General features: G+C 37.0%; 1 protein-coding gene and 1 long non-coding RNA gene across 5 annotated transcripts in view; one reads left to right on the top strand and one right to left on the bottom strand.

Moving 5' to 3' along the window:
* Positions 1-13191, bottom strand: part of PCNX4 (pecanex 4) — a 22267-nt gene extending 9076 nt beyond the window's left edge. Inside the window, exons 1-8 of one of the 3 annotated variants that reach the window (XM_034433522.3) lie at positions 12844-13191; positions 8955-9682; positions 8585-8764; positions 6697-7208; positions 5560-5660; positions 4011-4133; positions 2171-2534; positions 688-791 (exon numbers count right to left, since the gene is read on the bottom strand). In XM_034433522.3, coding sequence (XP_034289413.2) covers positions 688-791; positions 2171-2534; positions 4011-4133; positions 5560-5660; positions 6697-7208; positions 8585-8764; positions 8955-9646 — 2076 coding nt within the window. In that variant the 5' untranslated portion in view covers positions 9647-9682; positions 12844-13191. Of the gene's footprint in view, positions 1-687; positions 792-2170; positions 2535-4010; positions 4134-5559; positions 5661-6696; positions 7209-8584; positions 8765-8954; positions 9683-11855; positions 12810-12843 lie in introns of those variants that run through there. The other 2 variants (XM_034433524.3, XM_034433525.3) reach the window with 2 other exon arrangements.
* LOC148116377 (uncharacterized) lies at positions 12816-26425 on the top strand. 2 transcript variants are annotated; one of them, XR_015728255.1, is made up of 4 exons: positions 12816-12957; positions 13051-13195; positions 23339-23394; positions 25038-26425. It is a non-coding gene; the product is annotated as an uncharacterized LOC148116377 (long non-coding RNA). The 2 variants fall into 2 exon arrangements; XR_015728252.1 differs by having other exon boundaries at positions 12848-12957; positions 13068-13195.

Raw genomic sequence — 26425 nt, 5'->3', positions numbered from 1 at the left:
AATGAAATGTCTGCAAGAAAACAAGCAAGCTCAGAGACCACCACCAAGGACCTCTCAATATTATGATTAACTTTCATCCATGTATTCAAGCTCTTACTGCATGGGTGTCAAACTCGCCATGTCACATTGCCATCACATGACGTATTGTGATGCAGAACTGGAGTTGGTGTGGCCTGCACATGACACATCCGGCCTGTGGGCCACCAGTTTGACACCTCTGTCTTACTGGATACTCCCTCCCACAACCCCATCTGTATCTGTTTGGTATACTTTATTTGATGGGAGACTACAAATAGAATAACAGAGTTGGAAGGGACTTTGGAGGTCTTCTAGTCCAACCCTCTGCTTTTTGTTTTGGTATACTTTATTGTTTCTCTAGCTCAATGGTGGCACCATTTTGGCTAGTTTCTAAACATGGAATTTGAGAGAATAGTAGGGTATTGTATATGTAGTCAGAAAATACAACAACCTCTTAAATGCAAGCTAGCATAAAAATGGCTGTTGGTTTTGACTTAATAGAAAATTAAATTGATTTTAAGTGAATCAAGTAAGCTTTTATTTTCAACTCTTCTTAGTTATATTAGAAAGTTAGTTCATGTACATGTTGTACATTTAAGAAGTATGGTGATTTCTACTAATATGTAAAGGAACTACAGCAAAACAACACATGCTTTTAATGCTACTTGCCTTAATATTGAGACAACAGTAAGTATAGCCTCTTTCTAAAACAAGGATCCATATTAATCTGTCTTGAAATCGGCACAAGTAGTGGGATCCAGGTGAACAGAAACCTTTGGAAACAAGAATCCCCAAATAAGGATTAGCTTTTACTCAAGGATATTTTGATATACACTGTCCACATCTTAATAAAACTTGATCATATAATGTAATAACACTAGTTGGAAAAGTGGTATATAAACAAACTAGACTGCATTATGGATTCAGTTTAAAATCACTATGTGAAGCTTATTATAGATACGAATTCTAGATACATGGCTATTAACAGAGCTTGCATTTTTTCAGCTATTTTACTGCTTAGAAATTGTAATAAATGTGGTGGTTTTATAACACAAATAGAATCTTATAATGATAAAAACGTTATTCCTGAAATATCTCTGTGACAAAAGAATTAGTGACATTTTGATAACTACATTATTTTCAGGCATTTCTGCTGGAATTTAATAGTTTTGCAATTTTCTGCAAAATATTAATTACAAATATATATTAAAACAAAAACCCACTATTGCGTATAAAATGTTACATCACTTCTTTCTTTGATATACCTGTAGTCATTATTATTAAATTTATTTGTCACTCATCTCACAATTTGAAGCAACTCTGAATGGCTGAGATTAGGGATATATCAGTAATTAGTAAATTTCTGGTCATGCCCAAACTATCACAGCTGAAAATCTTGAGTTTCAGAATAGCCTAAAAATGAATTCAAGAAACCTGCCTTTATGTCATTAAAATTAAATAGCCTTTTTAGGACTGCTGAGAAAAAAGAGTGCATTCTCTTGCTACCATTTTTATAGAAAAAAAATCTTAAATCTATACTGCTGTCTAAATGGATAAAAATATGCTCAGCATGAAAATATAACATGATACCCTGCTAAGAATACCTAGAAAAGAATCCCATTAAAGACCAGAGGGTTTAAGAAAAAAAGATTTTAAATAGCCCCTAATAATCAGGCTCCTGCTTTTATTTCTTTGGTTAGTTGTGGAAATTTCGAACATCTCTCTTTCTGCTCTCCCCAGTCATTACAGAATCAAATCAATCACCTACATTCAGCTGCATTGAGTGAACTTTGGGCTACTTGCTATCATTAAATCAAATTACCCTTAGGATTTTGTTGTAGGGATTAAATTGGATGACGGAATACATGTAGGCTACCTTAAACTCATGGAACAGAGATCTGATATAATCTACAAGCAAACCAAAGCATCAGTTTGTTAGTATAGGAAGAAATTCTATTTTCATTTTTATGATACTGAAATTTCACTCAGATTATTATAGCAGCAAATAATTTCCTACATCTATGAGATTATCATACAAGAGCCTGTAAATCAGTCCTGCTGTGTCTAGAAACCTGCAGCAGATTCCTTTGCAATTGAGGGCAAGATAATGGATACTTAATCAGCTGGTCTCATGAGCCAATTTTTAACTTACCTAACCTGCCTGTTGAGAATGCTGATTGCAATGCAGTCCTTAAACTTGGAATCATCTGTTGATAATATACAGCATCAGGACCTATGCAGGCCATCATGCCCACAGGTCCTGGCCAGCTTCGGATTGGTCTTGGAAAGCCTATCAAAAATATTGGGAGACTAAAAAGTGATAGCAAGGGAGAAGAAAGCAATGAAGAGAGCACTATGATGGCCAATACAATTGGAAAGAAAGCGATGTTCAGTGTAATCAGAGTAGCTGTGGATTTCCGGCGTTGTTTTTTTTCTGTCCACGATGTCAAGAGAACAGTAATGGCAAATTGCAATTTTGAAACAAATTGAAACAGCCGACTCCGAATAATTCCAACCTAATAAGAGAGAAATAGCAATAATGTATTTCCTTCATTTATATGCTTCTTCATGGGATTTCATTTTTCTAAAGCATTTGGAGTGTTCATGAAAGACCCTGAACTTTTATTAGTAAAGCAAGCTCAACTTCAATTCTGAACTTCAATTGAAGAATCTGAATTGATTTTGAAGGGAGGGTAGAAAGAGGAAATTAACTTTGCCAATAGAGAATGATGTGAGGCTGCTTTTGAAAAATCAGAAGGCTTTTCCAAGATTAACTGAAGTAGGCAAATCGGAATGTATGCCAGATGTTCCGCTTGCCAATATGTCACAGAGTTCAATTCAAAGTAAAAGTCTTAAGATTTGAATAGTCTTAACTCTAAAACTTGACCAAAACTGTATCAGTTATACACACCTACATGAATCTGCCCAATTTCAAAAATAATCTACTGGAGGCCTTGCTCAAGTGATTATGAAGAACAGGACAGTTTCACTGATACCAGAATACCGGTAATTACAATTATATTGAACTATTCAAGCCTTGTCACTGAGTGGCAGATTTATTTTTCTCAGCAAAACTTAAAACTTTACTATTTCACATTTATTTCAAATCTGAATTGAGTTTAACATCATACTAATGTCTCTTGGCTAGCGCAACAAGATTTGTTCTATCCTATAATCTGCAGTGTGCTGTCAAAGTCTGTTCCAGAGAAGACTGCAAATTGTTTTGGATTCTAGATGAAAATCATCTATCATCCAATTTAGCCAACAAAATCTACATTTGCTAATGAAATAATTAGAATAACAGAGTTGAAAGGGACCTTGGAGGTCTTTTGGTCCACCCCACTGCTCAAGCAGCAAAACTTATACAGGTAGTCCTCAATTTACAATAGTTCATTTAGTGACCGTTCGAAGTTACAATGGCATTGAAAAGACACTTATGACCATTTTTCACTCTTAATGACTGTTGCAGTATCCCCATGGTTATGTGATTTACATTCAGATGCTTGACAACTGACTCATATTTATGATAGTTGCAGTCATAAGTCATGTGATCCCCTTTTGCAACTTTCTGTCAAGCAAAGTCAATGGGGCAACCAAATTCACTTAACAACCATGTTACTAATTTAACAACTGCAGTGATTCACTTAATGTGACAAGAAAAATCATAAAACGGGGCAAAACTCACTTAGCAAATTTCTCACTTAGCAACATAAATTTTGGGCTCAATTGTAGTCGTAAGTTGAGAACTATCTGTACCATTTCAGACAAATGGTTTTCCAATCTCTTATTAAAAACCTCCAGTGTTGGAGCACCCACAACGTCTGAAGGCAAGTCATATTAATAGACTGCATTCCACTGTTGTATTTTTTTAAAAAAAAAAAATAGACTTTTTTATCCAGTAAGTGTAGTTCCCTATCACCTTGGTTCTAGTTTGTTTCTCAAATGGGGATTCAACCTATATAAGTAAAATATGATAAATAAAGACGTTTTACCAGCAAGAGTCTAATTCCTGTATCAATGTTTTTGTTCCACCAGAGATCAGTAGGGAACACCAGCAACTGCACTGCAGACACTATCACCATATCCAACAGAGCATGCTCTGTATCTTGCCACATCTAAAACAAGTATTTTTGCAGTTTCATCATACAGATATAAGATACACTTTACAGTTCGTGACTGATCAAGCCCATTGTTCAGAACAATAAAACAATATTGCCTAAAACCTACCAGCCTCTCCATGATCTTGCATCCCATGCAAGTCCAGGCATCAAAGCAAACAATGGAGTATGTGTGTGTGTGTGTGTGTGTGTATTACTTTATAATTCTTTCTATTTTACCACATTTTATGATCTTCGTTTCAATTTCTAATTTCAACATGTGGAAATACATGATACTCCATATTCTTAACGGAAAAATAAGAACATACTTGAGAATAAATGAAATATATAGGAAATTTGCAGACGTAGAATTACATAACACAGAGTCTCCCTCATACCGGGTTTGACTCCTGATGGTTTCAAGGATATTTCTAATTAGTTTTTTTTCATGGACACATTAATTGAATTATAATATCATGAGACATTGATTTATTCCAATACAGGTAGTCTTTGGTTAACAACTGTAATGAGAACTGGGAACTTTGTCGCTAAGCAATGTGATTGTAAAGAGTGATGTCACACAACTGCACTGAGTTTCAATGGCAGTTCTAGTACTTCCTGCTTTTGTTTTTAGGTGCAATGCCACTAATTGCAACCACCTGCCAGTTTCCTCATTAATTTTGGTTGTGAGAAGCCAGCAGTGGAAGTCAAAAATGGCAATCAAATGACCACAAGATGCTGCAACCCTCATAATTGTGAGCTTGTTGCTGAACCACCCAAATTGCAATCACATGACTGAGGGGACAGTGTGATGGCCATGACTTTGAGCACTGGCTGTAAGGCTACTTGCTTAGCACTGTTGTAACTTTGAACTGTTTCTGAACAAATGTTGATTAATTGAAGGGTACCTGTATGCTTTTAAATTTCCCCATCTAACTAACAGCCGTTAAAATCAAAGATGGTTTCCCTAGGCAAATACTAATTAGGATGACCCTTTCTAGAATCCAAATTCAGCCAGGTTTCACCTATGTGTGGCTGCTTGCTGTGGTATGCATCTGAATATGCTTAATTAAAACAGTAATTCGCCGAGTATAATGAGTCTTGGTTGTTAATGGAATGTTATTGTATCAATATTTACCAAATGCTAAAAGATTCTATACATAGTCATTCTAAAAACGTATCTTTACTTTTGTATTAGTGTCAGAGGCCAAAAAGTGCCATGTTTGAGGTCAAGCAATGCTACCCAAAACCCTTTAACTAGAGATGCCTAAATTTAATACTGGTCCTAACATACAGAAAAAACATTCTCTACAATTTCAATTTCATGGGATCAAGTACTAATTTCTAATTAGAATGAGTTCTTGTCTTTTATTTAATAGGTTCAGTGGTTACATTGCAAGATATTGGGTTGTCTTATAAAAAGCATAAAATACTTGAAATTTACCATTCTAAAGCTTCTTGAAAATCCAATGGAAATATATATGGATGAAAGATGATGTAGAGAATTGTCTATGGAAAGAAATGCTATCATAGCAAACGGTGACACTGAAATTGTAAAAAAAAAAGATACAAGAGTGTTTTTCTTATACAAAGAACTATGAATAAAACCTTCAACTGCATCAATAGCTCTATTCAGTTTTTGTATGATCCTCTGATTTTTATTTTGTTTCTGATTTCTCTTTCAAATTCTCTGGCAAGGTAAAAAAGGGAAGTAAAAAGTATGAATAATTTATAAAGTTTTCTCATGTTTTTTTTTTTTTTAACAAATGGAAAACAGTGGAATATGTATAAACGGCCAAATAAATAAAAGTGATGCTCTCTAGTGTTTGTATTTTGGAAAATGGAATACTGAACATTCATTCTGGCATGTACAATTCTAAAATGTTGTCAAAGGTCTTTGCAGAAATCAAATGTCCATAATCATTTCAGTACTTGGATCTTTCAATTTCAGAAAACAGTACTGAGTCATAATATAAATTTAATATCTAAATTATCAAATCAAATTCATTTTAGCTTCAAACCTGATATAACATCAAATGGTTACTCTATCACTAACTTTTGAAAAGTGGTAGATTGAGGAAACCAGAACATTTTAAGACTTGAACAATATATTGTTACATATTTGGTAACAATTTTCGCTTTCAGCGTTAATGAATGAGAAGTCAGATGAGCTAACATATTTCAAACAATGTTGTATTTTTGCATGAACTATAATACTAGCATTGTCTAATGGCCAATATCATTTCCCCAGAATTTACCTCAGAATTTGCATCATCTGTTTGCATATGATAAATCCTGGGTGTATAACCTGTTCATCCCCCAAAAATCAAAGTTTGTAGGCAAACCTTCAATCTCTCCTGGTCTAATAACCACTTTCAATGTTAGATTAAACTTTAAACTATTAAATTTTATGGTGGGAAAGGAAATCAATTTCAGAAACTAAAGTTTGGAAATGCGCTTTTACTCAGTTTCTGATCTGATCATTACCACCTTCCCCCAGCTCTAAACACATTTCATAATTTCACAAGATGCATTTTACTCTTTGTGTACTTATATAAAAGAAGAAACTGAGATTTCTTACCTAAAGTGAGTAAAATCTTTCTTAACATACCAATTTTCTTGAGGTTCTTTTCCTTCCTTCCGGATACATTCGTTGTCATTAGGTCTTTTGGGTAAAAGGGATTTCGGAACAATCCAAACAAATACACTGTTTGAATCTCTCTGAGAATCCATAGAGCAAGAAGCAATACTATCAATATGTAACTAATAACACCTTGTAGGCTAGTCTTGGAAAATGTCTGAAAACCAAGGAAGAAGTGCAATAAGCCAGCTTCCAGAAGAGCAAAAGTCAATACAATGAAATAGGACATTAATTCCTTCCATACAAATTGTGTCCTACAGGAAGACGTGTTTTTAAATTTTCTGGAAGCTAAAAAGCTGATCATAGTGTACTTGAAGGTTAATCCAATCTCATTTAGATTAAGACTTAGTATAAATCCACATCCAGTCATGAACAGAACCACACCAAGCGTGTTAGGGATGAAGTAAGATGCAATAGCTGTTCCCAAAGAAATGATAAACATTGCTAACAGTCTGTAATAAAAAAAAATGTATATGAAAGAAAGAATTTGTACAAATAGTTCATCTATTTTCACTACCTTTTTCCCACTTTACTAAACCCACCACCGAGAGTCAGTCTCTGAGGGAGATGAGTGGTTTATGAAATATACATATATATATATACAGTATATATAAATATGAGAAAATTTCTCTTTCTATAAGACTCTGCCCATTATATATATACTGTATAATGTGATGACATCATGCTATACAGTACTGAAAATACAGATTAAGCAAAGGCCTGCAGATTTAATATGTAAAGTATTTAGAAGACATTTTAGCAGCCCACATAAAATTACACAATTAGGAAAAAAAATCTGTATAACTCTTTATCCAAACAAGAATCCAAATTACAGCATATGTAAGACTTTTCAGCTTCTGCATGAACATAACCAGTTCAGATGAAGTTTATACCTCCCATGGTAATTGGTTTATCTGTTCAACTGTTCTATTAGGAAGTAATCTAAGTCTAGAACTCAGGACTCAAGACAAGCTAGGATACTTGCATTTATCTCAGAAGGTATACAACAGGGGTGTCAAACTCGTGTTGTCACAGTGGCATCACGTGACGTATCGGGACTTTTCCCCCCCTTCACTAAACCAGGCAGGGGCGAGGCCAGCATGTGACGCATCTGGCCCACAGGCAACGAGTTTGACACCCGTGGTATACAAGTTCTCTAACTGAATTACTTTGCTTTATACAGAATCTCAGCACCTTTAATAATATTTTGTGGAAATTTCATCAGACAAATGAACTGCTTTGTTTATTCAGGCTGCTGTTTGTATAAGAGATTAAATGATTTGCATGTGTGGAGTATAATTACTGAAATCACCAGAAAATAAAATGTGGGCAATTTCACCTGATTTCACTAATGGATTATTCTGCCTCTCAATAATTATATGACTATGAACCAGGGGTGAAATCTTCTTACCTTCCCTACCGGTTCAGAAGTGTGTGCGCCCCACGCGCAAGCAAAGCAAGCCCCCCCACCACCCTCAGGTCCGATTGTAGACCTCCTGCGCATGTGCAAAGCCTTCTGCGCATGTGCAGAGGGTCAAAAACAGGTTACTTCCTGGTTAAAACCAAGAAGTAATGATGTCCGGGTGGGTGGGCGGAGCCTCACGCTGCCGCTGCTACCGGTTCACCAAAGCATGCGTCGCTGCTGCTACCGGTTAGCCTGAACTGGAGCAAACTGGTAGCATTTCAACCCTGCTATGAACTGGTCATAGTCCATGAAAATTTATGCCAGAATAAATACCTTCACATTTGAGATACTACAAGGTTTTTAAATTGTTGCTAACATGCTTAACTATCTGGAAATACTGAAGTTATGCAAAATAATGTTTACCTTACATTACTTGACATAGGTGAGCCTCCTAGCCCAAGTTCCAGCACTTGTTCCATTCCCCAGAGAAAAAGTGCATCCAGTGGAGGCAGAATCCCCAAAGTCCATAAGAGAGGCAACGACAAAAATATGATGTGCATAACCTGATTGACCAACTTTAAAGCTGCAGCATCAGCAACAAATCTAAATGGAAGTAGAATCGAATATTATTTCTAGAATGGAAAAAGATTCAATATGGCTCTGCCCACATTTCACTGTATTATAAATTTACTTCATTATCTATAAATAAGCCCATGTGCATCAAACAAGTCAGTTGTAAAACTAGATTAATATCCTTTTAAGAGCACAAGTCAATATTTGTATTTTTTTTTACCTGTGAGCAAGATCCACTGCTATGAAGACAAAAATGTAGAATGGTCTCATAAGAGGAACAATTTCATAAGTGTCCAGTGCTTGATAAGTAGCCGTCTCCGAAGCGGTATTAACAATTAAGGAATATTCTCCAATACACACTGTCAACCATCCAAATACGAAGATCACCACAGTTGTTCCAATATTATCTCCGTACAAAGAGGCAATTCTGCTGGGCAGCAAATACCAAGTTCCTAAGCCACATAGTACTCCAGCAACAAGTGAGTGAAAAAACACATTTATTATATATTTTTTGCCTGGAATAATAAATTTGATTGTCTCTAAACCTATACAGCTAGAAAACTCCCACTCATCTTCCTCTGTTAGTATATTGTGGACATGCATTCTTTCTACAGGTGCAGTTTTTTGCCTGGCATACAAGTTTATTCCTTGAATAATAATAGCTGCAACAAGCATTAGTCCTCCAGAAAGTGCAGCAGTGCAATAGTCTTGCAGAACATTTAACTGATATATAAGCGTCCCAATTCCACCTAGAATCCATGGTATCAAGAAGAGAAGAATTTGATTCAAATAGATGTAAGAAGGTGCACAGTATCCTAACTTAAATTGAGGGCCACCCAAAATGGTCTGTGGAAATCGCTTTAACAGGAATTCTTGCTTGTGGTCATTCAATAGAGGCACATCTGGGCCCATAATTATTTACTCAAATTTTGGCTGAATCTCATTTTTCTAAAAAGGAAAGAGAATAAAAAAAAAGAAAGAAAGCAATTTTACCAAAGGTTTACTTTTTCAAATATTGCCAATAAAGCAATGTTTTTTTAGAAAACTGTGCATGCATGCCTCACTTTAAACATCAGAGCTTCTGTTAATTTATTCTTTCAAAACCCAATGATCTCTACTATATTGCTTTGTCCCAAATCTAAGAATACAGAATAACAAGGGATGGAAGGGATCTTGGCGGTCTTCCAGTCCAATTTTGCATAAGCAAGAGAGCCTATATATGCTGGACAAATGGCTGTCCAATATGTTCTTAAAAACATCTAGTGACGGAGCACCCACAACTTCTGAAGGCAAGCCATTTCATTTATTAATTGTTCTGATTGTCAGGAAATTTCTCTTTAGGTTCTAGGTTGACACTCTCTTTGATAAGTTTCCATCAGTTACTTTTTGTCTTGCCCCATATGCTTTGCAGAGTAGATTGTTCACCCCCTCTTAGTGACAGCTCTCAAATATTGAAAAACAGCTATCATGTCACCCCAATCCTTCTTTTTGTTAGATAACACATAGCCAGTTCCCACAACCATTTCTCATATGTTTTAGCCTGCTTTTTCAATCTACATTATGTGTCATATATTCTTAAGAACTGCCTTTTCTGTAGCAATAAAGAACTATCAAGATAGCTACTCAATAAAATGTATTACCTTGTTCTAGCCCTGTTTTTAATTGTCCCCGTTAGTAAAAAAGTGAAGTGCAATTCCCAAGCTTTCTACTATAATATTTAATATGATTTATCTTATAAAACCCATAGAAACTAGAAATGTAAGACTTTCTTAATAAATGCTCTTCGGAATACTGGTTTTTATACCATGTAACACGATAAATTTAAACCAGTATGATATTAAACTGACTCTCAAGGGAACACATACTTTTAACAATTTATCTCCCCCTCTCCATACCACATTCCCTGCTGAATTTTCCATGGTCTGCTTAATCCAGGGATCAGCAGTATGACGCTCATGGATACGTAATGTGCCTTTCAAACATTCTCTGAGGTTTACTGACCTAACAGGTTCTTGTTTCTTTTCCTGATTTGTGAAGTGTGAAATGTTTGAAATTTGAAATAATCAAGCTTGAAAATAGCTGTTGTGCCTTTATTGGAAATGTTCTGGTCCTGTTTTGACCCGTTTTGAATGGAGTTGAAATAGTATCGGAATTCTGATAAGGCTAGAACAATCTATCTGAAAATAATTGTTTCAAGATGGCGTGTTTGAAGCCCAAAATATTCCAAAATGTTTTACACATCTCTAATCCTGACTCGCTCTCCACTGCAACAGACCCTAGTATCCTGCATTACCCAATTTCATTTGTCCTACTGATCAACTAAGAAAATCAATTTGTTCTCCCTGTCAGGAAAGCAGTTGAAAATGACTCCTTTTCCCAAAAGCAATAGCAACAAAGCTATTTTAACCTGAGCTGTTCTAACCTGCAGGAAGGGAGATTTAGATGAAGACTATTGCTTAACGCATTGTAAGCCACCCTGAGTCTCCGGAGAAGGGCGGCATATAAATCAAAATTAAAAAAAAAAAAAGACACTTTTTAAAATGTGAGCTCCTATGTACATTTAAGGGTATAATATATAGTGGAGTTACAAACAGATCTATGTATTAAAACTCTTTGGAGGGATTAAGTGTGCCCCTGAAGCCATGATCTGGCATCTAAAAAAGTTGTGTTTTCTTTCTTAAGATAAATTTTTGGATCAAATTATATTGGCACAAGAAGGCTCACTAAATTTAGAGTTACTGTGATCTGGAAAGTATTCTTATTGTTAGAAGATCAGACTACATCTATTAATATATTTTCAGTTCTTCACTCAGTCATGGACCTCACAGAATCTAACCATCCTTTATGGTGAAGATAAAGGCATTTTTGACAAAAAGGCTGGGATATAAAATAAATGTTTAACTAATAGAAGAGAAAAACACCAACACGATTAACTGTCTAGACAGCAAAATCAGTTACATATTAAATTCTTCTGTACTTATATTGAAGTAAGAAACTGAGCTATTGGCATAGGCTTCAAAGATCATCTTCCATCTATGAGATTTGTAACATATATCAGGGTATATCTACATATGAAGGTTTATGGAGATTTAAATATATACAGCAATTGGTCAAAACCAACCTTTTTTTATAGCAGGCCTTATTGTTGCCAGTTAACCAGAAAACAGAAACACGTGTGCATTAGTGCCATTCAGATATGCATAAAGTGTGATTCGTTGTTTTCATCATTGGCTTATACTGGGACATCAAACTCTACCTTAAAAGCACAACCCTGAGGAGCCGATTCCAGAAGTTGACAACAACACTTTGCTCTTGTTTTCACATCCACTGCTCTAACTGGTCACCTTACCTGTCTTTATATTTCAGAGTCGTTGCAACGACTTGCAGGCTGGCTGGGGCTTTCAGGCACATATATAATAAATGGTCAAAAACTGCCAAGTGGCCTAAAAATACACAGCAGCTACGATCCGACTAAAAAAGAGCAGCTCGGTTCGGCCCCCCTCACTTGGCAACTGCAGGAGCCACAACAAACAAAAGGCTTTCCCTCCCCCTCCCCCCCACACACCCCCTCCCGCTTCTAGCCAATGCATAATTACGCAGACGAAGAAATGCGCGCACGCGGGGGCGCGCACACACAAAAAGACACCGTCGGTTTCGGCGGCTCGAAGGGAAATGCCCATTGTGCCAGAGCTGCGCCAGAGCCAAATGCAGGGGATGGGGTGGCGGGGGGGGGGGGGTAAAAGCGAGCACCTCCACGCATACACAACCTTCCACCACCCCCCGCCCCGTCTGGCTGCTTTGTGCTGCGGTGGAGCGGCGCGAGGCGAGCGCGGCCGGAGGGAAATGAGGAGAAGGAGAAGGCCGAGCTTCTGTTAGGAAGACAGGAAAGCGAGCCAGGTCGCCTCAGCGAGCGCCGCTCTTCCTCTCAGCCGCCTCTCGAGGTTGGCTGGGCTGGGCCCGCGACTGCTCTTGCCCGCCCCGCTTCTCCTCACGGCCGACGCCATGTTTTTTTTCTCCCTCCCTTTCTCGCTTGCGGGAATAAAAGCGGGGATGCAGAGAGGAGCGGGAGAGGAACAAGGAGGTCCCGAGCGGGCGGCCGCCATACATACCTGCGCTTCCCCCTCCTCCCCTCAACGCAGCCATGCCCTCCGCTCGCCCATCGGCGGCCGCCCGTGCTCCGGCCTGCCCGCTCCCCCTGCAAGAGCGAGAAAGCGGCGTGGGAGGTTCGGCTCGATGGCCCGTTGTCTCGGAAGGGGGAGAAAGGAGGTGGTTAGGGCCGAGCGGGAAAAAAAACCGTCTCCTTTGGCTGCCTTCAGCCGCCTCTCCCCTTTAGGCTCGCCGGGTCTTAGGCGCTCGCTTTCCTCCCGGAGAAATTCCAGAAATCCGGAACCCCGAGAAGACGGCTGTGCGTGGCGCTTTGAAGGCTACTTGCATTGCGGTCCTGCAGATGCCGCCTCAAATGTATGTAGCCTTGAGTCCGGCGGTCTCCTAGGAAGTGAGTGGCAACCTTGCAAGGTTGTGAAAAAGCATTTTTCCCGCGCGGAATTTTCTGACGTTTTGCGGATTTTTGTCCGCTGAATGTTATCAGAAATCTACATAAAGAGGGTCTGCACGAACACCACCTTTTAAGTGCTTGTTTTAGTGAATAGAATAGAATAGAATAGAATAGAATAGAATAGAATAGAATAGAATAGAATAGAATAGAATTTTTTATTGGCCAAGTGTGATTGGACACACAAGGAATATTTCTTGGTGCATACGCTCTCAGTGTACAAAAAAGAAAAGATAGGTTCGTCAAGAATCATAAGGTACAACACTTAATGATAGTCATAGGGAAACAGTTCTGTGTAAACAAAGTCATGCGCATATAGTATGTTAATGTGAAAAAGTAATTGCTCCATTTAGATTCAGTAAAATGTCTATGGAGATTCTCAGACATCCAGTCATGGTTGTCCCAAAAGTATTTTTCAAGAGGCAACTGGACTTTTCTGGTTTTTCTTTGAAGACGTTTCGCTTCTCATCCAAGAAGCTTCTTCTTCTTCAGCCTTAGATTCAGTAGTTTTATTTAATTTCTCTGCTTCTCCCTGGGGCACCAACTTTAGCTGCAGTAACTGAAACCCAAACACTCTGTAACTGGGATCAGTATCTCACATTGCAACTAGACAGGCTGAACTCATACTGAGTGAAAGTAGTAAATCTCAGCATCTTTTCTGGATCTTCACAATTCTTACCCTGCTTTCTTCTTTGGAGTGGTAGGTCCACTATCACTACCTATTTTCTGGGACATATTTCACTTAACATTCACCTCATAAATCCAATGCATGAGACAGTCCTGCAGTGGACCACAACATGCCAGCCCCCACCCCATCCTCCACTATCCCCCTGAGTCTGCCTTACAGTACTGGCAATTAAAAAGTAAAAGTGCAAAATGGTTTCAATACTGGATCCTTCTGATTATGCATGTAGCATAGAGTCCTATGGCTAGGTAGTTTTTTTTTTTAATTTGATTTATATGCCGCCCTTCTCTGGAGACTCAGGGCGGCTTACAATGTGCTAAGCAATAGCCTTCATCCTTTTGTATATTTATACAAAGTCAGCTTATTGCCCCCACAAACTGGGTCCTCAATTTACCTACCTTAGAAAGGATGGAAGGCTGAGTCAACCTTGAGCCTGGCGAGATTCGAACCTGCAGTAATTGCAGGCAGCTGGTCTTAATAACAGGGTGCTTTAGACCACTGTACTACCAGTTGATCTTCTATGGGAAATATACCAATCTCACTAGAGATAAACCTACTCAAATTTATTAAAAATATGTTATAGAAATTTAAAGTTAAAAATGTTAAGTTTCAAAATGCAAACACTCAAAGAGGAAGAGAATAAATTCCAAGACTAGATGGCAATAAAATGCTTTTTAAAAGAAATATACAAAAGAAAATGCAGTTCATAAGAGTATAGCTAAATGTACCATCTTGTGGTCTGTTTGGAGCATTGCATCCCAGGAAATAGCTTTGGCACTAAGTCTCATTAAAGGGTACTTATTAGATGTGTCAAATTAATATTATACACTGCAATATGTTTTTCAAGTGATACAGCAGTGGTTAAGATATGTTTGGGTTGTTTGTCTTTCTGCATGACCTGCTTGCACTGCAGCCTCAGCTGACTGATTCTTCTGCAGCTAAATTAAAAAGGCAGCAAAATTATCTGTCCTTCTAGATGGCTCTTCTTCAGTTGCCTTTCCAAAAGAGCCAATGTTGATAGCTGCCTCCATCTAATTAGAACTATACCTATAGCCATGTCTCACAAAATGGGCATGATTAGGCTATCAGATGTGAGCTGCAAGAATCGAGATTATTACAGGATGACAACAAAAAGACAAAGCAAGTGAAATTTGGTGCTATCTTTGCATCCCTGATCTGGTACTATTACTTGGAATTACAAAATTGTAGAAGTTGAAAATACCTCAGGGCAGGGTACTTGCAACTACAACTCTGACTTGCCATATAGTCACCAATGAATAGATCTGAAAACAATTTATTGCATTTCATTTCTCTTCAAGCTAAAAATATCCACTTTTATCTATTGCTTCTTGAAGAATGTAATTTCCAGGCATCATTTTTCCCAGTTTATTCTTTTAGGTTTACTCCAATTTTACAATATCCTTAAAATGTGACAGTCAGAATTAGTAATTATAGTCTGGAAATTAATATAGCTTCCCCCCCCCAAAAAAATATGCTATTGCAGTGCATGAAACCAGTCTTCAGATTATAATGTATATGCATATATTAATTCTGGAAAATAATGTTCCTTTGCCATTGGAAGTTTGAGAAATACTGATTTCTATCTGAGTATCAAGATTACAGTTTACAGATTATTATGTATGCATATTCTAAATCTATAAATAATTTAGCTGCTGTAGAAAATTTAATTGGATTAATACATTGAATCACAGTTTAAAGCTGTGATTAATTTTTAACTGCTTCTCATAACTTAAAAATAGGATTTTGTTTGCTGTTGTCCAAATGCTGTTGTTGAGGTTTTAAATAGGCCTTTATTATTTTATTGCCTAGCTTTATTTAATTTGTTTGGACAGATTCTGACAGTTTCTGTTCCTAATGTAATTCCTTGCAAATAGAGCAGAAGGTTCATCAGAACAAAAGAACTGATTTATTTTTAATAATAGAGCAAGCAATGTCCATCTAATCATGTACTATTCATCTCCTATTTCTGAATGTTAAAGTCTCTTTTTGCTCCCAATTTGGCCTCATTTGCATCAAAGAGCATTATATATATATATATATATATATATATATATATATATATATATATATATATATATATATATTTAATTTGATTTATATGCCGCCCTTCTCCGGAGACTCAGGGCGGCTTACAATGCGCTAAGCAATATATATGGGGTATTGCTAACATAATTTTAGGTACACTCAAGTGATTTTCTAAAAATGAGGTAATCACATGCTAAAGAATTGCAGAAAAAGAAGGAAACAATCCGACATTTTGTTTCATGTCCAGTTATGTTTTTTGAGCAACAATGAAGACTTTCTTTACGTAGTAATGTGGGGGTGGGTGGGGGAGGGAGGAAAGACACTTAGATCCCTGCCCTGAACGCCTTACAATCCAAAACAGCTCTCTTCAAACAGTCAAAAGATTTATGAAAAATGTGAGTTTTGAGCAGGGTTTTCCAATGACTTACAATGAAAATTCTGGTCCACTCAAGATTACCTGTAAATGGACATACCATCAAGTTTAGTCTTTACCTTGGAGCATGGTAGGCATGATCTGTGGATGCAAGATACTGACTTCTGTCCTTTGCCATGATCAGATACCATTGTTACATTTTCTTTTATGATTGCCATTAAATGAAACATAGGAGAAGTTCAAATAATAAATATAATCTGAATAAACAATGGCACAAAAAGACCATATCTGGAAGAGGTAATCCATAAGCAGCTCAAGTACAACTTATTTTTCACTTTCAATAGAGAAAGATACAAATGAAGTATCCTGACAAAGGAGAAGGAGGCCTCTAACTTCATTCCCGGATCTGCGCACCTTCCACCGTGCCTTAAAGACCTTACTATTTCACCAGGCCGGCCTGGCCTAATTTTCCCCCTCTTTTATAAAAGATTTTTAAAATTTTAAATATCTTTTAGTATTTTATATATTCAATTTTAAATTGGTTTTAAAAGTTTGGGGTTTTAAATTTGTCGGGGCCAAAATTATTTAATTTATTTTTATTCTATTTTTTAAATTTTGTATTGTATGTGTTTTTATTGTTTGGCTGTGCACCGCCCTGAGTCCTTCGGGAGTAGGGCGGTATAGAAATCTAATAAAATGAAAAATGAAATGAAATGAAATTCCATTTGGTGTGTCACCCTTGCCATCGTTTTTTCTTTTATGTTTTATTGGTTTTATTGTAATTTTTAAAAATTTGTTTTGAGCTGTCCAGTGTCATTGAGAATTGGATTGAATACACATGTATTAAATTATTATTATTTTTAAAAGCCTTACCTGGCAAGCTGGAGTACCCCGTATTGCAATATTTTCAATATGACCCAGTTGTTTAAATGAATGAACAAATATGGCTGGGACGAGGTTGCATATAATTGGAGCTGGCAACAGCATTTCAGCATATAACATCTTATTCTCTTTAGTTTACATATAGATGAACCCATGCTCAACTGGAGGGCTAGAGATCGCCTTCACACACATATCAAAACATTATTTTATGACAAAGGTGTACAATCTGCAGCCTAGAGGCTATTTATGAGAGTCAACTGTTGCCCCTAGAGTCTTCCTAGCTCTGTTATCTCCAGCTACAAAGCCGCCTGTTGCTGCTACTACCATCACAATCTCCCTTTGCCTCACCCTTCAACCCCGCTCTTCGTTTGAAAACTCTGTTTGAACATTAGACTTTGCTTTCAGGTTTTTGAGCTCACATCTTAATTTATTTTAAACTTGGAGATGAATTGAGATGTGAAGGGAAAATGTTATTTTAAGAATGTTTGCATGTCTAACTCAATTTCTCACCCATTTAAAAATATTTTTTCATTTCCCTGCTGAACATGCTGTTCAGAGGCTGATGTTTGGTGCTGCAAAAGTTGTGTGTATGTGTGTGTGTGCATGCACATGCTCATCTTTGGCATCAGTGTTGACTTCTGACCACTGCCTGGTCAAGTCCCTGCAGTTTGGCAAGATTTCAGAAGTAATTGGCCATTGCCTCCTTCCTAGGGCTGAGAGAAAGTCCAAGGTCACCCAGCTGGCTTTGTGCCTAAGGCAGGATTGGAAGTCCCAGTGTCCCAGTTGCTAGTATGATGCCTTCACATTATACCAAACTTGCTCGTATACACCCTGTGTTATGACGAATATTCATATAGCACATGCTGATTTCAGTTTGCCATTTATTTTACAAACTTGAAAAGGCGTTTTCAACTTCTTCTCAGCTCTCTCCCATCTTTCTGTTTTGACTCACAGTGAACCAGCAAAATGCCACATTCTACATTAGCAAATAAAAAAAGAACTAGCACTGAAGGAATCTTAAAGAGTATTAAAATGCAACAAACTAATATGTCTTAATCTCATCATTTATTTCTGAAAGCAGATTTTTCTAATTAGGAGGAAGGGCTGTTTTCATCAAAAGGAAAGCTGATAAAAAAGCTCGTTGTTACCGGATTAGTTTTAATCATTATTGTGTTAGTTCTCTTTTTCAGCAAGATTTCTCATTAGAGGTTTGATTTAAACTGCCATCCAGTGTCCTCTTGTGGCCAAATGCTAACATTTCGCAATCTTTTTTTCTCCTCACTGGCAAATCTGGCAGTATTTTCATTTTCTCTCATTACCAGTACTCTGATGATCTTTTAAGGAGATATTTTATAAAGCAAGAATAGCTATACTTTGTTAATCTATTCTGTTTGGTTAATGTTATCTCTCTCCTTTTAAAATCCCTTCTTAAAACTCTTATATGTGAATGGCTTTAGCCTTTACATCCTTTACACTTGGTTTCTGATGGGAATAATGATTAAATATCCGTAATCATATTTTTTTCAAATTACTCCTTGTTCCATCTTCTTTCACTTTCTTTCACTGCTGATTTTATGGCCTGATCTATCCATGAGCAATGATGAAAACTGAATTCTACTGAAGTAGGAATCCTGAATAAGACAAAATGAGTTGGATTTAGTCTTAAACCCTAGAGTTTGAATCTAATCAAATGCTACAAAGTCCTTCTGTCAGGTTTGATATAATATTTTCCATGTGCTGCCCTACGACTCCATGCATGGAACATTTTTGACAATTTTCTATAAGCCAAGTCAATGGGGAAGCTGGCAGGAGATTGCGACCTAATGTGACCATGTAAGGTTCTAATTTAACAGTGGTGTGGGATTCACTTAATGATGGCAACTGGAAATGCCAAATTGTTGTTGCTAAGTATTAAGCACATGACGTGCTTTACGATCACCTCATGTAGTGATGGAAACTCCTATCCCAATTGCTGTCATTAACCAAGGAATACCTGTAATGAAGAATTCATTTGTTCTTACATAGTAATACTTTAAGTTGCCAGATCCTTTGGAATATATTACTCTGGTTTGGATGCTGGAGACCACAATAGGACAATGGCAATGAAGCATTGAAGGACGAGTCTATGTTTACTATGTGGCTTATTTAGTTTCCCCATGTTAGCTATTTGCATTTCAGTATGGTAGACAATAATTTTTTTTTGCTAGCAACAAAGAAGATGTGGCTAACCATCTAGTTAGCATTTATATTTTGAATGGCTATTAGTGACCAAAAACTCCGGGGCTATGTCATTGTAAGTATTTACCTAAAGAATCAGCTTAGGTATGAAGAATCTATTTCACTCAGAAAAGAGCCTTTACTGAGTAAAATAGATTCTTCATACCTAAGCTGATTTCTGAGTTGTCCTGTGATCAGAAGGATAGCAATTTCGAAAAGGTCTCCCCTTGGAAATCTGATAGTCCTTACTATGATGGTTGTCTGATACTAAACAAAAACTTTTTAAAAATCTTTAAAAATCTTTTGTTCATCTTTTTTATTTTGGAATTATTTTGTATCACTTGTATGGATTTGCTTTTTTAATATATATTTGTTTAATAATTTTTTAAAATTTTATTTCAAGCTGCAATAATAACAAACAGGAAGTTATTATTTCAGTTATATTTGGGTTTTCTTTCTTCCCTCAAGACAATGCTATAGGGCAGTGATGGCTAACCTTTTTGCCATTGCGTGCCAGGAGCGGGGGGGAGGGGGAGTCACACGTACGCGTCCTACTGGAAGTTGGTAAACAGGCCGTTTCTGGCTTCTGGGGGGCTTCTGGGGGGGGGAGGCTGTTTTTGCCCTCCCCAAGCTCCTAGCAAGGCTCTGGAGCCTGGGGAGAGAGAAAAACGGGCCTTCCCCACCACCTCCCGAGGCCCTCCGGAGGCAGGAAACAGCCTGTTTCTCTACTTCTAGTGGGCCCAGAAGGCCAGAAAATCAGCTGGCCAGCTCGCACGTGCACGCCAGAGCTGAGCTCGCTTGCCCACCATTATGGCTATGCGTGCCATCTGTGGCACGCATGCCATAGGTTTGCCATCACAGCTATAGGGCATTGCACACCAAAACAATTAGACCCCAGGATAGTTTTTCCCCAGTTCCTTCACTCTGCTAAATAACTATTTCCCACAACATTGTCTTATGCCCTGGGGTGTCAAACCACCTAGCAGGGCTGTATTAAAGATAGTCCCCAACTTAAGGCCACAATTGAGCCCAAAATTTCTGTGGCTAATTGAAACATTTGTTGTTGCTAACTATCTGAATTTTGATCACAGACCATGGGGATGCTGCAATGGTTGTAACTGTGAAAAACAGTCTTAAATTACTTTTTTTAGTGCCGTTATAACTTTGAATGGCCACTAAATGAACTGTTGTAAATGGAGGATTACCTTCACTATTATCCTTCTCATTTATTTATTTATTTATTTATTAAATTTTTATACCACCCTTCTCCCGAAGGACCAGGGTGGATAAAAATCAATGCTTTTTTAAAAAAAAAAATCAAAAAAATCAGATTTTTTTGATTTAAATCGGATTTTTTTTATTTTTATCGAATTTATTTTAATAAAAAACTTTTGGGGTAAAAAATCTATCGTAGATAGTTTTCTATTTAAGATACATAAATAATTTAGTTTATTCAGCATGAAATGGAGCTTTGTTATGTAGCATGAGGCTGTATATTCTGCAACACTGGGACTATTGGTGAGTCAACAGTGGGTCAAAGGAGTAGCAGAGATGACAGTTGCTCTTTAAAAATTATGATTTAAATCAACTCGATTTAAATCATAATTTTTAAAGAGCAGCTGTCATCTCTGCTACTTTTTACTAGTGATTTTTACTAGTGATTTTACTAGCCTTTTTACTAGTGATTTAAATCATGATTTAAATTGTGATTTAAATCAACTTGATTTAAACCAAATCCACCCTGCGAAGGACTCAGGGCGGTGAACAGCCAGGGTTAAAATACATACAGTATGAAAATTAAAATAGTTTAAAAAATAATTAAATCCAATTTGGCTTCCCAATTTTAAAACCCCAGTCGACATTGCTTGACCGACGGCACCCTGAGGAGACCCTCTCTGTGGGAGCGTATTGGCCGGTGGAAGGTTATCGGTGGCAGAAGGTGGTTTTGTAGATATCCAGGCCCTAACCCATGGAGCGCTTTAAAGATGAGAACCAAAACCTTGAAGTGCACCTGGAAGACCACCGGAAGCCAATGCAGTTCGCGCAGGAGAGGTGTTACATGGGAGCGCCATGTCGCCCCCATAATCTTCCGCGCGGCTGCATTCTGGACCAGTTGGAGCCTCCGGGTGCTCCTCAAGGGGAGCCCCATGTATAGAGAGCATTACAGTAGTCCAGGCAGGGAATAACGAGGGCATGAATGACCGTGCATAAGGAGTCCTGATCCAGAAAGGGGCACAACTGGCGTATCAGGCGAACCTGATAAAAAGCCCCCCTGGCCATGGCCGTCATATGCTTTTCTAAAGACAGCCGTGCATCCAGGAGGACGCCCAAGTTACAGGCCCTCTCTGTGGGGGCCCACGGGGGCCCATGGCTTTCTCTTACCTATTTCCTTGATTTCTTATGACTATAACTATTATTATTATTATTATTATTATTATTATTATTATTATTATTTTGTTGTTGTTGTTTGTATCTTATGATTTATGTTGATTGCTTATTTAGTATCAAATTACTATCATTGAGTGTTGTATCTTATAATTTATGATGATTGTATTTTATGATTATGATCATGATTTATCACTTGTGGTTTGTACACTGAGAGCTTATGGACCAGAGACAAATTCTTTGTGTGTCCAATCACACTTGGCCAATAAAGAATTCTATTCTATTCTATTCTACTCTGCTCTGCTCTGCTCTGTTCTGTTCTGTTTTTATAAAAATACTGAAGGTAGCTTATAAATTCAATACAATAATATATTTTCAAGAAACTAAAAAAGAAGGTAACGGGTTAAATGATGAAAGCAAGTTTCTAAAAGAGACTGCATAAACTATAACATTCACTGCTTGTCTAAATAGGAAATTAAAGGCCAGAGGCTTTAAGAACTTTCTGGGGAAGGAGTTCTAAATTCTTAACACTGTTGTTGACATAGCTCTCTTATGAACTAAACTTCCTTGTCCAGAGCAGCATTTCTCAACCTTACTTACCGGTAGTTTAAGAAATGTGGACTTCAACTCCCAGAATTGCTAGGAATTGAAGTCCACACAATTTAATGTAATTGAGGCCAAGAAACATAGGTCTAGAAGTTTGTAGGTCAATGCTGAACTTTCACTAATCTAGAAGCAAATGGTGAAACCGATAGAGAATTGAACCACTTATCTGTCACAACCTTGGCAGGAATAGCTAGCAAATTATGCCCAAACCTTGGCAGGACTGTGCTAGACAATTGGAGCCCCTAAGGTAGAATCTACATTTCATTTAGGATGCATTATAACAGCAGAATCTTTCAAGAAATAATTACAAATAAATCACACATTCAGCTGCATATAATATATTAGCATGAGCCAGCAACTTTTAATTAACGCTTACTGTAGGCATTACTAGTAGAATACCTTATTTTAATGCTTAATAGTAGCATCATTAAAGATAGGGATTACTGTCATATTTTTAAAGTTCAATATTACTTGTTATTTTTTGTCTATTTATTCCCGTTTCTTTGCTTTTGTCTTTTAAAAAGTCTGCACCATTCCTTGCCAAACGATTAACTCTTTGCAATCTCTGATTACTGTACATTACAATGAATATCTGTCATTCTACATTCATGCTTCTCAGCAATGTGTTTCAATGAAAAGAGGTACTGTTCCCTTACCCAGAGTCTTCTGCCTGTCCTGTAAGGTAAATCCCTCCTAATATGAAAGCAAGTGAGAAAGTAAAACGGTATACCATTGTGACCTGAATTTGAAGCTGGTGCAAAATATAGCAAAATTTATGGACTGATGGCCTATTGTCTTTAAAGCTCTGAATGATTTAGGGCCTGAGAGATTAACCATGTTTATTGCTTGATCACTTAGACATTTGGAAGATGCCCCAACTGCCAGAGGCTCATTTGTGTGGGATATAGGAACAGGTAAGTGGCTTTGGTTTTGAGGCTTCAGAATAATCCCCCCTCCTCAGTATTCAGGAAAATGGCAAAAATGCATTCTTTTAATTACATTTTTGGTGGGTTCTATTTATTTTAATTAATTTTAATTGTCTGATTCTATCATTGTGGGGTTCTCCCCCCACCCCTGTATTTTGTTTTAGCAGTGAAAGTCAGGTTGTGTGGCACTTGTATTAAGCAGATACGCAGGTTCTAAATATAATGAGAACAACTCCTCTGGTGGTTTGTTCTTCAATTTTAATGTAGGGTACATGTCCTGGATTTTGGTTATGATTGCTGTGCAGTGAACATTTAAAGGCTGGGCCAATAACTAAAATCTCAGCAGCAATCATCAAGTGCCTCCATTACTGGAAAATTCACATCTATCTTTTCCAAAGTCATTCCTGGGCAACAATTGGCAAGGCACATTTACTGCCAAGTTAAGCCTGTCACCTTAATTCCTCTTGTGTTTTCTGTACCACCCACTCTCTGGCACTGTTATTTAAATTCTGTTTAAATTAAATAAGCTGAAATTTAAAGCCTAGATAACACACCTCTGCTGTTGTAATGGGCAAATTATTTGCTGTATGTATATAAAAACAGACAGTGCACATGAAAGGAACTGGTAGAACACTTGAAGGTGATTTTCAGGTTTGAAAAGTGAAAGAGCTACACAAACAGCAATCAGAAACAATTAAGAATACTGGAACAAATGCCTCATTCTTTTCTCCCACAAGCCCACAAGGGAAATTGCACTTTCCTTTTCTCAGTCTCATTGCATTTCAAATAAGGCTCCCAGCTAAGTCATGGCAGGTTTTTTCCCCCCTCCCTGCTCTCTTAAGTCCAACTCCAATCAAAAGGTATTGCTTAAAATCTTCCTATTACAGCATGAGTGAAAGGGGTGATTGTCTATCTTGATGAATCTAGAAGATTGTCTTGGATAGAATTGGACAGTTTTGTGTGCAGAGTGGCCTCATTATAATGTTATTACAAGCCATGCAGAACAGTTTTTTTAAAAAGATGAATAACAGAAAAGAGGGTTGAATATGTGCATGTGAGCACGTGCGCGCACACACACACAGAATCATACATCTATAATGTGAATATTTTGGTGCTGATGCTCAACATGTAAAAGAGAAACCACTGTACAATGTATGTTACATCTTTAATACAAAAACAATAGAGCTTTTCACTTTTCACTCTTTAACTTTTAAAATTATGAATTGTATATGGAGATAATCTTGTTCTTTGCAGCTAATTTTGTGGAATTCTGGAAAAAAGTATCTGAGATCATTATATATACCCAATTCTGCTATATTTTTCCCTGAAAAAAATTGAGATTGTCAACAGAAAGGTTGTGTTAGCCATTCAGTGTCAGCAGCAATAATAGATATGAAATAGACTAAGTTATTTTACATTAGTCTATATGCAGATGGCTGCATATAGTAATGCAGGTGGCTTTGGGACCATCTTGTAATAGAAAATCTAACTTTTAAAATAGAAAATAGTTCTAATTTTTTAGCATACAGTCTTTTGTGCTGATAACTATAACCATACTGCACTTTTTGTCCAAGCAATAAAAGGTTGTCTTGCCTTTGTCCTTTCCCAATTTGCTTTTTTGATCTTTGCAGGGTTTTATCGGCTGTTCCAGTCAGTGGACTCTGAACAACATGCAATTTCCAAAATATGTAATTTGGGATTAAAAGCAAATATAGATTAATTTACAAACAAACACATATCGTAATTCCATATTAAACTAGGAATCATATTAAATAAAACAAAAACAAATTTATCAAATGTTGAACCTATAAACTTTGTTAATTTGGAATAACTTGTTTATATTAGTATATTTGTGAGATTTAATTTTAATTTTAATTTGTTCATTAATCTTCCAGTTCAATTGTTTTTCTAGTGTTAGCTTTGGAAACTCTTTAGTTTACAGGTTATAAAGTGTAAAACGTGTGTCTATTGCTGTACCCACAAATAAGTTTCAGTTTGTAATAATATGAAGGTATAGAACTAGCTTTAGCTTTGTGAAATGTGTTGTGGTTAAAAGGCTGTCTTAGAATTAGGAAGGGCCAGATTCAAACTTTATTGCTGAACCTTAATGACTAATATTTACTTCTGCACTGCGTTAATATTCACTAGACTACTTTGAGCCAGTTGCTTAATCCAATGTACAAGGCAAGGTAGTTAGGTTATGTATGCCGCCCTGAGCTCCTGGAGGAAAAGTGAGATGCAAATCAAATCAAATCAGGCAATCAAACACCTTCTAGTGGAAAAATTAGTTGATTCAATAGGCTGGCTTTTACTTTTTAACTTTCTAAAAGTTGGAGCTAACGATGTGGCTTCTCCCATTTTCACTGAATCAATGGTACATCATTGTATAAATCCTACTTAATTTCAGTCATCTTAAAGAAAGGGTTTTTTGGATTGAAATTCCACTAATCACGATAATTATTGCTTGATTTACAGTTTTTAACAGGTATATTTAGAGGATAGCCTGTAATGATGTTTTGTTCCAGGGAGAAAATAGGCATTCTTTTGTCATACTTTACAGCTGCCCTGCCTTTGTGGATTAGAATCCTGTTTCAGCTTCACAAGGGTAGCGATAACTGATTGTTGTACTTTCCAAAATTAGCGGAATTATCAGAAATGTATGATGGCAATTGATTGATCTTCTGAATAGAAATCTCACTGTGGCGGTTCTAGGTAAGTTACATCTGGCCTTTGTATTTGGTCAAATTTTCGAGATCTTGCAAAACCATGAAGCATGGCTTGAGATCTTCCAGAAATCTCAGAAGCATGACTCTACTGCTGCTAACAATTGGGAATCTCTTATTTTTAGCCTTATGGTAACATGAAAAAGGATCTGGAAATAATTCTTCAGAGCCACCACTATTACCTTATTGTTCTAACATTTTTATGTTTTGTCTTCCACTTCACAAAACAAAACAAAAAAAGTGTATAGCAGAGTTGTACAATAATTAAAGAAATAAATAAATCATACATGCAATTA

The sequence above is a fragment of the Pantherophis guttatus genome, chromosome 1 (assembly GCF_059756535.1).
Source record: "Pantherophis guttatus breed Tessera chromosome 1, ASM5975653v1, whole genome shotgun sequence".
In the NCBI taxonomy this organism is placed as follows: Eukaryota; Metazoa; Chordata; class Lepidosauria; order Squamata; family Colubridae; genus Pantherophis; species Pantherophis guttatus.
Note: the sequence above shows the minus strand (reverse complement) of the source record. Positions and strands in the feature narration are given on the sequence as shown.